The 13,945-nt window shown below is 32.0% G+C and overlaps 1 protein-coding gene across 44 annotated transcripts in view; it reads right to left on the reverse strand.

Moving 5' to 3' along the window:
- The window catches only part of ANK2 (ankyrin 2), an 819,525-nt gene that overhangs the window by 114,766 nt on the left and 690,814 nt on the right, over positions 1-13,945 (reverse strand). For all 44 annotated transcript variants that reach the window (XM_031944040.1, XM_031944043.1, XM_031944046.1 and 41 more), the window contains 3 exons: positions 13,237-13,434; positions 9,368-9,466; positions 8,671-8,769 (listed from right to left, as the gene is read on the reverse strand). In XM_031944040.1, the coding sequence (XP_031799900.1) occupies positions 8,671-8,769; positions 9,368-9,466; positions 13,237-13,434 (396 nt within the window). The remainder of the gene's footprint in view (positions 1-8,670; positions 8,770-9,367; positions 9,467-13,236; positions 13,435-13,945) is intronic.

Raw genomic sequence — 13,945 nt, forward strand, 5'->3', positions numbered from 1 at the left:
ATACTATATAAATGATTTTTAAAAATAGGGAAAGGAATCCTACCAAATTCCTTTTATGATACAGACATGGTACTGATAGATAGGACAAATAAGGTAGGACAAAACCAGAGAAAAAAAATTATAGACCAATCTCCCCAATGAATATTGATGCAAAAATTTTAAATAAAACATTAGCAAAGAGATTACAGCAAATCATCCCCAGGACAATACACCTTGATCAAGTAGGATTTATACCAGGAATGGAAGGCTGGTTCAATATTATTAGGAAAACTATTAGCATAATTGACTATATCAATAACCAGATTAACAAAAATCATATGATTATCTCAATAGATACAGAAAAAGCATTTTATAAAATCCAACACCCATTCTTATTAAAAACACCAGAGAGTATAGGAATAAATGGACTTTTCCTTAAAATAGTCAGTAACATCTATTTAAAACTATCAGTAAGCATCATATGTAATAGGGATAAACTGGAACCATTCCCAATAAGATCAGGGATGAAACAAGGTTCTCCACTATCCCCATTACTATGAAATGCTAGCTTTGGCAATGAGATAAAAAAGAGATTAAAGAAATTAGAGTAAGTAATAAGGAAATCAAATTATCACTCTTTGTAGATGATATGATGGTATAGTTAGATAACCCCAGAGAATCAACTAAAAAGCTATTAGAAATAATCCACAACTTTAGCAAAGCTGCAGGATACAAAAGAAATCCTCATAAATCTTCAGCATTTTTATACATCACTAACAAAATTCAACAGCAAGAGATACAAAGAAAAGTTCCATTTAAAATAACTGTAGATAATATAAAATATTTGCAAATTTATCTGACAAGGGAAAGTCAGGAACTATATAAGCAAAATCACAAAACACTTTCCACACAAATAAAGTCAGATATAAACAATTAGAAAAATATCAAATGCTCTTGGATAGGTCAAGGGAATATAATAAAGATGACAATACTACCTAAACTAATCTATTTATTTAGTGCTATACCAATCAAACTTCTAAGAAACTATTTTGCTGACCTAGAAAAAATAACAAAATTCATCTGGAAGAACAAAAAGGTCAAGAATTTCAAGGGAACTAATGAAAAAAAATCAAATGAAACCAGATCTAAAATTATATTATAAAGCAGTGGTCATGAAAACCATTTGGTATTGGCTAAGAAACAGACTAGTTGATCAGTGGAATAGGTTAGGTTCATAAGACAAAATAATCAATAATTATAGCAATCTAGTGTTTGACAAATCCGAAAACCCCAGGTTTTGGAATAAGAATTCAGTATTTGACAAAAACTGCTAGGAAAATTGGAAACTAGTATGGCAGAAAGTAGGCAATGACCCACACTTAATACCATATACCAAGAGTAAGGTAAAAAGACTGAAAACTCTACGATATGAAGTTTAAGTAAAGAAAATAGTCTTGTTTAATTCAAACAAAAGAAAACTTTGGAGCATATAATAGCTAACTTCAAGTATATGAAGAGTTGTTCCATAAAACAGATATTATAACAATCCCTCTTGAACCAGTAAATCAAAACAATGATATAATGTTATAATTGTAGTTCAATATAAGGAAATTTTTTTCCCCTAACAGAACCATCCAAAAGCTGAATGGTCTAAAGCAACATGGCATTATTCCTCAGCAGCTAGAAATCTAGTGGGTGGAAGACTGGATTTGGGATAAGGCAGAAATAAACTCATATCTGGCCTCTGACATTTATTACCTGTATGACCCTGAGCAATTCATTTAACTTCTCTTTGCCTCAGTTTCCTCATCTTTAAAATGGGATTATAAACTCACCTACTTCAAACAGTTGTTGTGAGCATCAAATGAGATAATAAATATTTGTAAATCTCCTTGTATATCTTAAAATATTGTATAATTGTTGTAATATTATTGGACTGCTTCTCAAATCCCTCTAACTTGAAGATATCAAGTCTATGAACAGTATAACACAGTCATTGTCCTCAAGAACGATCCTCTACAGGAACTAGCACAGTTAGTGTTTTTCATATAATTGACCCATGATAATTATTTATTGACTTTTTAACTGTTGGCCTACTAGCTGAATGAGTTTATTGCATCAAGCCCTGGAACAACGAAAAACTTCCTAAATAAACTCCATAATCACTACAAAAGCTTGGTCAATCTTTCCACATACTAAAAATTAAGAAAATGAAGAATACCGATCTTCCAAATTGTACTATATAACTTCAGGGTGGGCCTGTTGGTCTGGCCACTTAATATATGTATTTCAGAAAGATGCTGCAGATGGACAGTGACATAAAAATTGAATGAGAATACAGGAAATGCACTGGATTTCATCTGAAAGAATATTAGTGCTTTCAATGATGGCAAGGATTTTCTTAAAACAATAGCCTATAATGTTATGACAATATTCTTCTATTGATGATAGCTAGAAATCATAGAACATCACATCTTCAAAACTTCAGAATTGTGGGAAACACAAAATTTAATGAAGAAATTAATAGTGAGTATCATTGGGCTGCAACATATTCTGAATGATGAATCAGAAATAATAATAATAAAAAAAAGCAGAGTAAAGGAGATCATCAAAGAGTATTTACATGGCCAGAAAAATTTGATTGGTCATGGAGTAAAAGCAAGGGATAAAAGGATGGAAAGAAAAGAATTTCAAAGAATAAGTTAGTGGAAAGTGAGGAAGTAAACAAAAGTTTAAATGGTATTTTTAAATGTGATAAGATTTTTTTTTTAAAAAAAGAAAAAAATAGTGGTGAAGGGAATATTTCTTTTTCTCATAAGGAATATCTGAGCAAGTCCATTTATAAAATATAAAGTATATAAAGAGCCAGAGAATAATGATCCTCGAGAGAGGGAGATTCTTCCTCTATCACTAGAGTGATAGAGATAGAGATAGAGTAAGAAGCTATCACTCTAGTGATAGAATAAGAATCTGTAGCAATGATAAGATGATATCAAGAGCTTTCTTTAATATTAATGTTTCTTTAAATATCTCATTTAGTAGGAAATAACATGGTCTGTCTTGATAGAGGAGAGGACTACCATTTCTTAGGATAGAAAGTAGAGAAGATAGGTGAAAATACAGAGCACAACCAAGTTATGGATGAGGTGAGTTAAAACAATTTCTATTAATGGGTATTTGTATATCTATCTCTGTGTGTGTATAGATATGGATATAAATGTGTATATCCATACACACATACACATATCCCAAACACAAAATCTTCATGAATCAGAGGTAAGGAGAATAATTTAAGGTATAAAAGGCTAGGACTGAATGTGATATCAGGATGACTTCCTTTTAAATAAAATTGCTATGTGCATGGGGGTGAGGATGAGGGTAAATATGTTGCTTTAAAAATAACTAATGATTTTGTTTTACTATCTCTAACCTATAAAAGACATGGACAAATCTAAAAATGTCCAAAGGAAGGTAACTAATGTTCTGAGAAGTCCTGAGACCATTTTATATGAGGACCAGTTGAAGGAACTAGCGATCTTTAAACTGGCGAACATAGGTTTGAAGGAATGTCTTGTGTAAATGGAAATGATTTATTCTGTTTAACCTCTGGGGGTGGTGGAAGAGAGGATAGAACTAATAACAATAGGTGGAAAACAGTGAGATAACAATTCTCAGTAGGAAAAAACATTCTAATAATGAAGCTACCAAAAAGTTCAATGGGAGGTAGCTTTGGGAGGTAGTAAGATCCTCCAAAACTAATGTTCAATGAATAGCTAGATGATAACTTGCTGATGATATTACTGCAGAAGGATATCTTGTTCATTTATAGCAGGGGTGGAAAACATCCAATCTACAGGTCACATAAGGCCTGCAAAATCATTTACAAAGGCAGGGGATGGTGCCCTGAAAGCTAGGTATAACAACCTCTCACTACTTGAGCTCTATAAGTTGACAATTTTGTATGGCCAGAGCATGATCTTAAAATATACAAATGGAACTTTGGCAGAAAAATATGGTTCTTCACCCCTGACCTACAGGATGGAATAGATAACTAAGGTTTCTTCCACAATTAGATTTTTATAATTCTGGGATTTATTTTCCATCATTTAGTAAATTATTGGGGAAATGTGGTCCATATGATATATATTTATTTCAGAATAAATGAAAAATGAAATGAAGATGAGAATAAAAAATAGTGATCATGGAAGAAAGGCTAAAGTTGAGCTGAAGATCTCACTAGGTATGAGAAGAACATCTAAATGGCTTTTCAATCTTGATAATAGACTGTTTCATAGCTAAACCTAAATTCAAATTATTTCCTCTAGGATTAAATACAAAATATTCTGCTTGGCATTCAAAGCCCTCTATAATCTAGTCCTTCCTACCTTACTCCCTGACATATATTATTCCATACAGTGAGAGGGACTTCCTGGCTATTCTATAAGCAAAACATTCTCATCTCTCAACTCTGAGTATTTTCTCTGCCTGGAATGCTTTCCGTCATCTATCTATGGACTTCCTTTAAATCCCAGCTAAAATCCTCTATTTTACAGGAGGCTTTTCCTAAACCCTCTTAATTCTAGTGCCTTTCCTCTCTTATTTCTTATATAACCTATACACATCTTGTTTTGTACACACACACACACACACACACACACACACACACAACTGTAAGTCCTTTAAAGGAAGGGACTGTCTTTTGACTCTTTGTGTAGCCCCAAAATTTAGCAATAGTGCCTGGGAAAAAGAACTTAATGTTTATTAATTTAGTTAAAATTCAAAAGCTAAAATTTTAAAACATTGAAAGAATTTTTTAAAGTGAAATTTATCTCTAAAGTAACTCACATAGAGAAATAGATTTCCATTTTTGAATAAAATGTTAATTTTAGGGATGTATTTGGACTTTCATTCAACTCATTTGCTGTGTTTTTAGCAAATGTTAGCTAATACTTTAGGTAATGGGCTGAGGCTTGAGTTGATGCACTGAGGTCCCAAGCACATGAGGCTAAATAGTAATTGGACCATACTCTATTAATATACATGATTGGATAAAGAATGGTCCCTGCCCACTCTCTGTGCAAGTCCTGATGTGTTGTATACGAAATGATGATTTTGGTGGGTGGAGACAGAGAGACAGGAAGAGAAGCTGGGAGAGATTGGCCTGGTTTCCATGCTAGCAGCTGCTGGTCGTGTGGCTTCTGGTCTAGCTAGCTTTTTGATTCAGCTACACACATTGCTATTGCCCATTCTCTTCCACCTCCGATCTTTCTTCACTGAGAATAAAGACTGACGACTTTCCCCTACCCTGAATTCCTGACTCCGGCTGATTTTAAAATACGCGGTCTTCACAATTTTACATTGTATTTTCCTTGCTACATTCAAATGAAAGCATGTGAAATTTGGAAGAAATCTTAGGAACAGGTTATTTTGATCTACTCATCTTACATATGTGGAGTAAACCAAAGAAATGAAGTAATATAAAAAAATTGCCCATATCAGATGATTAAATGGGAGTCAGAGGAAGAGAGGAATACAGAAAGGGATCAAAGGTGGCTCCAAAGTTTTAAGCATGTATAAGTGGGAAAAAAACAGTGTAATTAATAAAAATAGGAATATGGGGAAGAAAAACAGCTTTTGGAATAGAAAGAGGTATGTGTATGATTAAAAATATACTTTAGTAATTCAATATTTAGTTCTAGACCTTAGAAAAGAAGTCAACCCTGGAGAGACAACTTTGAAAGTCATCTTGCTTAAAGATGATGCCTTGGGAGCAGATGAAATCATTAAGATAAAGTATAGGACCTGTATCCCAAAGAGATCATAAAAGAGACAAAAGGACTCACATGTGCAAAATGTTTCCAACAGTTCTTTTTTGTGGGGGCAAGAAATTGGAAATTGAATGGATACCTATCATTTGGGGAATAGCTGAATAATTTATGGTATGTGAATGTAATGAAATATTAGTGTTCTATAAGAAATGATGAATACGCTGATTTCAGAAAAACCTAGAAAAAATTACATGAATTGATGCTGAGTGAAGTGAACAGAACCAGGAAAATATTGTATAAAGTAACAGATTGTGTGATGATGATGACTTAAGTCTTCTCAACAATATAATGATCCAAGACAAATCAAATAGACTTTGGTTGAAAAATGCCATCTGGGATCCAAATAAAAACTATGGATGTAAACTAGGGATGCAAATGCAAATTGAAGCATGCTATTTTCATTTTGTTGTTTTGTTTTCTTTTCCCCTTTTTGTCATTTTTCCCTCTTTTTCTGATTTTGGCAGACAATTTACACCATTCCAGATTACTTGTTACCTTGGGAAAGTGGAAGGGAGGAAAGGGGGAAAAAAAGAACTCAAAATCTTACAAAAATGAATGCTGAAAACCATCTTTACTTGTAATTGGAAATAATATGCCAAAGTTACTATGAAGAAAATTACTATGGAGACAAGAGAGATCAAAACACATACTCAGAAGAAAATAACAAACATCCAAAGTGTCCAAGAAAAAATAATAATTGGTCTCAGGCTATGGAAGAGCTCAAAAAGGATTTTGAAAATCAAGTAAAAGAGATAGAAGAAAAATTAGAAAAAAAATTGAGAGTGATGCAAAAGGAATGCAAAAAACTAATGAGGAGAAGAATGCCTTTGAAAAGCAAAATTGACTGAATGGAAAAAGATGTACAAAAGATCACTAAAGAAAACAATTCCTTAAAAATTAGAATTGAGTAAAAGGAAGCTAATGATTTTATGGGAAATCAAGATACAATAAAACAAACCAAAAAATGAAAATAAATGGGAAAAATTGAAATATATCATTAGAAAAACAACTGATTTGGAAAATAAATCCAGGAGAGATAATTTTAAAATTCTTGGTTTACCTGAAAGCCATGATCAAAAAAATGAGCCTGGACATCATTTTTCAAGAAATTGTCAAGGAAAATTGTCCTGATATTCTATAACCAGAGGTTAAAATAGAAATTGAAAGAATTTACTGAGCAGCGAGACTTAGTAAGATTTATCCATTTATACTCTTACATGGAAGGATGATACTTGTAACTCATTAGAACTTTCTCATTATTATGGCAGTTAAAAGGAGTATATAAAGACAGAGAACACAGGTGTAAATTGAATATGAAAGGATAATATCTTTTAAAAATTAAAATTAAAGTGTGACAGAGGAATGTACTGGAAAAAAAGAAAAAGGAAAAGTAGAATGGTGTAAGTTATATGCCACACAAAGAGACAAGAAAAAGCTTTTATGGTGGAGGGAGGAAAAGAAGAGGAAAAGGGAGGGAAAGAGGAGGAGAAAGGGAATGAGTAAACCTTACTCTCTTCAGATTTGGCTCAAAGAGGAAATAAAAATACTCAATATGGGTATAGAAATACATCTTATCCTGCAGGAAATTAGGAGGGGAACAGGATATGGGAAAGGGAGAGGATGATAAAAGAGAAGGCATAGTGGGAGAAAGAGTGGTCAGTAGGAAAATACTTTTGAAAATGGACATAGTGAAAGGAGAGAGAAAAATAGATTAAACAGGTGGAAATAGTTAACAATAGTAATTGTAAAAAAAAATAATTTTGAAGCAAATTTCTCTCATCAGGCCTCATTTCTCAAACATAGAGGCAAATGAGTCAAAGTTATAAAACATAAAAGCCATACCCCAAGTGATAAATGATCAAAAGATACAATAACTTCACAGGTGGTTTCTTAATAGGGGCTAGAGGTAGGGATAAAAGAGAGAATCTGGAACTCAAAAATTTCAGAAACAAATATAAAAAATTGTTTTAAAATATAACTAGGGAAAAATATTAAATAAATAAAATATACTATTAAAATAAAATTGAGACACACACATTATATATATATACAGAGAGAGAGAGAGAGAGAGAGAGAAAGAGAGAAACAAAGAAAGGTTTAGAGTTTAAATGAAAATCTTAGGACAAAGCTAAATTTAAATTTATAAGGGACAGGTGACTTACCCTAAGCTTTTCCCTGCACTTTTAAATAGAAAACAATTCAATTTTATTGGAAAATAATAATTGTCCTAAGGCTTCCAATTCAAAAGACAAAATATTCTTAAGGAATTATCTGAGATCATTCAACCAGCAAGTTAATTTGAGGTCATGGAGTGGCTAGAGGAAAAAAGATACTATGTTTTGTGTGTATGTGTGTGTTTCTGTTTATAGATTTAAAAAAATCATTATTGCATTTCTTATATAAGTTCTCAAATTATGGTTATGATCTACAGTATAACCTCCATGAAGTCAGAGATTTATTTTAGTTTTTGCATCTCTAATTCTTAATATAGTACTCATAATCAATGATATTGAATTCAATCATACTCATTCAATCTATTTTAAATTGAGCTAAGAAAAATCTTTTCTGGTCAATGACAGTTATGCATTTTAAAATATTTGTTAAATGTCTTTGGGATTTTAGAATATAGAAAAAAATTAACATTTTTTCAAACATTTATAACTACACACACACACACACACACACGCACACACACACACACACACACACACACACACAGAGTTTCACTATATTGCATATACTTAAAAACCCCTGTTATTTCTGAACAAAATTCAACCTAATGTTTCTGGATCAATTCACGCAACCTACAACACAAATCCCAGTGACCCTGTAAAAGTATAGTTAGCCCCAGTAAATATCTCACCTTGGCAGTGGCATGAGGAGATGCACCTTTCTCCAGTAGCAGCAGTGCCACCTTCTGGTTATCATAATGAGCAGCAACATGAAGTGGAGTGAGGCCATTCTGTAGAGGGTGTGTTTATGTTTGAGCATTAATAAATTGTTATTAGCTGCACTGAAGCTGCTAGGAGCCATTAAGAAAAACAAAACTGATACTGATTAAGTACATGTTAATAGATTAACCAAAAAACACAATGAACTAAAGAGATGAACAATGAATAATTATAGAATATTTTTATATGGGAAACTTCATTTGAAACCAAAATAAAGCTGCAATGAAGCACACTGTACCTTGCCTGAGAAACAACTAAGGAAACTAACAAGCTATTTTTTATTCTAAACCAAAGATTAAAAATGTGAAGCTGGAACCACTAAGGTTTCAGTTACCTTGCAGCTTTGGAAAATAAGAATTCTTTCTCCACTGTCAGCCCATTTACAATGTTTGTGGGGTATTTTTGTTTTCGAATTTGACAGATACTATAAATTGGTTTCTCTACCTCAGTGTTGAGAGAGAAATGATCCTTTATTATAGCTTTTCTTCTACAATTCAATATGTTGCATGTTTAAAGTGTAAAAGACCTTTAATCACAGGATGATCATGATAATTACAGGATATATAAACTTCTAATTCTTCCAACATATCACATGCCAAATACATTTACCTTGCCAGCGGAATCTGGGGAAGCACGACGTTGAAAGAGCAGTTTTGCCACATCCAGGCTTCCATATTTTGCAGCTACATGAAGTGGTGTAAATCCTTTCTGAACATGTGAAAAAGAATGGAGCAACAGGAGGGAAGAAGGTATAGGCAGGGAAGAAAATGGAATTTTTACTCCAGTAACTTTTAAATAAGTCATTAAAAAATTAGCTGACCCAAATGATGAATTTAAAATGTATTTAGGAAAAGACAAGTAAACATTATTTCCATTACCAATAAACAAGGTCTACCAAAAAACAAGGGGGGCGGGGAGAGAAAAGAAGTTTAAAATAAGAAGCTCATGATAAACTTGGATTTAAAAGAAAAATACCTATTTAGGAATAAATTTATAGAATCAAATTTTGACTTTTGATGTTCATGTACTTTAACAGTCAGAATTTGATATGTATTAGATGCATACTATGCGCAAGCTATGGGATAGAAATAAGAATGATATAGCTCTCTTCAACAATGAGATGATTCAAACCAGTTCCAGTTGTTCAGTGAAGAAGACAGCCATCTACACCCAGAGAGAAGACTGTGGGAACTGAGTATGGTTCACAAAATAACATTTTTCACTTTTTGTTGTTGTTTGCTTACATTTTATTTTGCTTTACTTTTTCTCTTCTGTAGCATGGTAATTGTATAAATACGTATGCATATATTGGATTTAACATATATTTCTACCATATATTTAACATATATGACTACTTGACATCTAGGGGAGGGCATGGGAGAAGGGGAAAAAATTGGAACACAGGGTTTTGCAAGGGCTAATGCTGAAGAATTATTCACGCATACATTTTGAAAATTAAAAAGCTTTAATAAAAATAAATAAGAATGATATCTAGCATTAATATAGTACTTTATGGTTTGCAAAGCACTTTATACATATTATCTCATGTCTGATCTTTACAACCTTGAGAAGTAGTTTTCTACTACTATTTCTCTAGGATAGTTTTTATATTTTTTGTGGCAAAGGCAATACTTTATTATGTTGTTGATTTATATTGGCAGGGGCTATAACTATGCTATGGCCTTAAGAATAACATGACAAAAATATCCAGCATCAGTAACATCTCCCATCCTGGCTGCCTGGTTTTCCTCTTTCTCATAAGAATAGTACTATGTTTACAAGGTAATTCCTTCAAAAATTACATTCAATTTCTGTCAAAATACAAGGATAATTAAAGTCAGTTTGTCAAACATAGTGTTATCTTTCAAGGATTTTTAAGTCTACTTTCAACTGAATGGTAAATAGCCTTCATTAAACACATTTGTGCATAAACAGATAGTGTAGTTTTACATTTCTAATCAATAGCTACCCACTATAATGAACATCATGTTGAAATGTAGCCTGAGACTATGACTATCTAAACCATCTAAATGGTTTTAGCCATATCAATCAAACTACTAAAGAATTATTTTATAGAACTAGAAAAAAATAATAATGGAGTACATGTAGAATATCAAAGCTCTAGAACATCAAAAGGATCAATGAAAAAAATATGAAGTTGTCTTAGTAGTATCAGATTTCAAACTACATAATAAAGTGGTAATCATGAAAAAAAATCTATTTCTGGCTAAGAAATAAAATGATGAATCAGTAAACGACACAGAATAATAAATGATCATAGTAATGTAATGTTTGATAAATGCAAAGATATAAGCTTTTGGAGTAAGAACTCATAATTTGACAAAAATTGCTGGGATAACTGAAAAGAAATTTGACAAAAAGTAGGCATAGACCAACATTTTATTCTGTATACCAAGATAAAGTCAAAATGTATAAATGGTAAAGATATAAAGGGAAATATGCTGAGTAAATTAGGTGTGCATGGAATAATGATCTTTGAATCTATAAATAAGGGCAGTTTATGACCAAACAAGAGATAGAGACCATCATGGGAAACAAAAGGAATAATTTGGATTACATGAAATTTAAAAGTTTTTGCACAAACAAAACAAATACAGGCAAAAGAAAAATAGGAAACTGAGGGGGAAAATTATACAAATTTCTCTGAGAAAAGTCTCATTTCTAAAATATAGAGGGAATGGAGCCAAATTTATAAAAATTAGAACCATTCTCTAATTGATAAATGGTCAAAGGATATGAACAGGCAGTTTTCAGAAGAAATCAAAGCTACAATCAAAGTCACATGAAAAAAAAATGCTCCAAATCATAGTTGCTTAGCTTCATTCTCTTTCTCTTTTATGTACAGTTTACCATTTTCATTAGAGATTTCTCTAGGCGAGTTTTTATATTTTTAGTTGCAAAAAATACTTTATTTATTGTGTTGTTGATTTATAGATTAGAGAAATGCAAATTAAAACAACACTGAGATACCACCTCACACCCATCAGGTTGGCTAATGAAACAGAAAAGGAAAATGACAAATGCTGGAGGGGATCTGAGAAAATAGGGAGACTAATAGATTAATGGAAGAGTTGTGAATTAGTCGAGCCATGGTGGAGAACAATTTGGAACTATTCTCTAAGACCTACAAAACTGTATACCCTTTGACCGAGAAATACCATGATCCCCAAAAGATCAGAGGAAAAGAAAAAGGACCTATTTGTAAAAAATAAATTAATTATAATAGATCTTTCTGTGATGGCAAAGATTTGAAAATTGAAGGGATGTCTATCAATGGGAACAAATTATGGTATGTGATGGTGATGGAATACTATTGTGCTATAAGAAATAAGCAGAATAGTTTCATAAAAACCTGAAGAGACAAAAATGAACTTATGCAAAGTAAAGAGAGCAGAACCAGGACATGAACATTGTACATAATAACAGCAATACTGTAATGAAGATAACTGTGACTTAGCTACTCTAATCAAGACAATGATCTAAAAGCACTTTGCAAACCTTAAAGTAGTAAATGAACACCAGCTATTATTATATTAAAATTTCAAACTTATAAAATATACAAACTAGAGAATTAATTGGTTTATGTAATATAAAACTATGAATTTAAGGAATTTTTATTCTGAAATTTGTCATGTATTTAAAAAACTTCTACTGTGGAAATGTACAGCTATCATGACTTGAATGCTGTAAATATCTAGATGAAGGGGAAAAATGCAACCAAATTTCTTAAAAAAGGAATTGTAGAGACAAGATCTAAGAAAGAATATAGAGTCAGGATGTTAAACAATTTGTTTCACATAATGGGCTATTCAATAATATATTGAATTCAATATATCTCTATATATTATATATATATATATCAATATATAATATATCTATAATTCAATATCTTGCATATGATAGGGTTATATAGAATATTAATCCTTTAATACTAAGGCTACAATTTAATATATACAGGTTAAGACTGTACTTGAGGGACTTGGATGGGGGGACAAAGGAACACATTTCCAATTTCATAATAGAAATAAATAGAGCATTCTAGGGTTGGCATTATAGAAATTGTTTTCAATTGCCAACGTTATTGAAATAATGTGTAATATGCCTTTTTCTTGCTTTGGAGCTATGCCCATACTTTGAGTATGCCCAAGAGAAAATCTGAATAGTAATGATATCCTAGAGATGTGGTTTCCATAGCACCTATCTCTTATTGATTTCTCTATATTGTTTCAACTACTCAACCACTTATTTTAATATCTTTTTTGAATTTAATTTTATTTCTTCAATGAATAAAAGTGGATTTTCTCCCTTACACCAACCATCATCATTGAAAAGAAAAAAAAAAATCTCTTGTAACAAATATGCATAAGTCAAGTAAAACAAATTTCTATTTTGGTCATGTCCAAAACATCTATGCCTAATTCTGGAGTCTGAATTCATCAGACAGAAGGTATCCTTACCTTAGTAGCTAAAGAGTGAGCTGCTCCTGCTTCCAAAAGTACCGATGCCACATCTACCTGGCCTTCCCTGGCTGAAATGTGCAGAGGTGTGTATCCATTTTTAGTGGCTGCATCTGGGTGAGCCATATGTTGTAGAAGCAGCTGGACTATTTCTGTCTTACCCAGGCGAGAAGCAATGTGTAAGGGAGTCTGTTCCTCCTACAACTCAAGTCAAGCAAAAAGTTAGAGACAGAAAGATTCTCTAGTGACAGTCTAACCAACTGCCTTTGGGACAATGTTACCCCACTATTACTATCATTATTATTCATTTATATAATTCTTTTAAGTTTTACAAAGCATTTTACATGTATTATCCCATTAAATTTTTGTAATGACCCTTGAGATATTATTCCCATTTTACTAATAAGAATGTTGCATCTGAGAGAAGTTAAGTAACTTGCCCAGAGTCAAATATCTACTATGGAGGTAAAACAGTATTTGAATTCAGGTTTTCTTGATTGCAACCTCTTTTCAATTATAGCATGTAGCATTTTTATAGTACAGAGTTAATAAACTTTTAACAAGTATTATGGACAAGTACATAGTTCCATGAATTTCATCAATGTTTCTTTTCACTCCTACTTGTTTCTGATAATTAAGACAGCTCCCTTTTCTGCCTAGTTGAGGTAAAAATAGGCTTTAGCATTCATTTTATTTATACAGATCAACT

The sequence above is a fragment of the Sarcophilus harrisii genome, chromosome 6 (genome assembly GCF_902635505.1).
Source record: "Sarcophilus harrisii chromosome 6, mSarHar1.11, whole genome shotgun sequence".
Classification (NCBI taxonomy): Eukaryota; Metazoa; Chordata; class Mammalia; order Dasyuromorphia; family Dasyuridae; genus Sarcophilus; species Sarcophilus harrisii.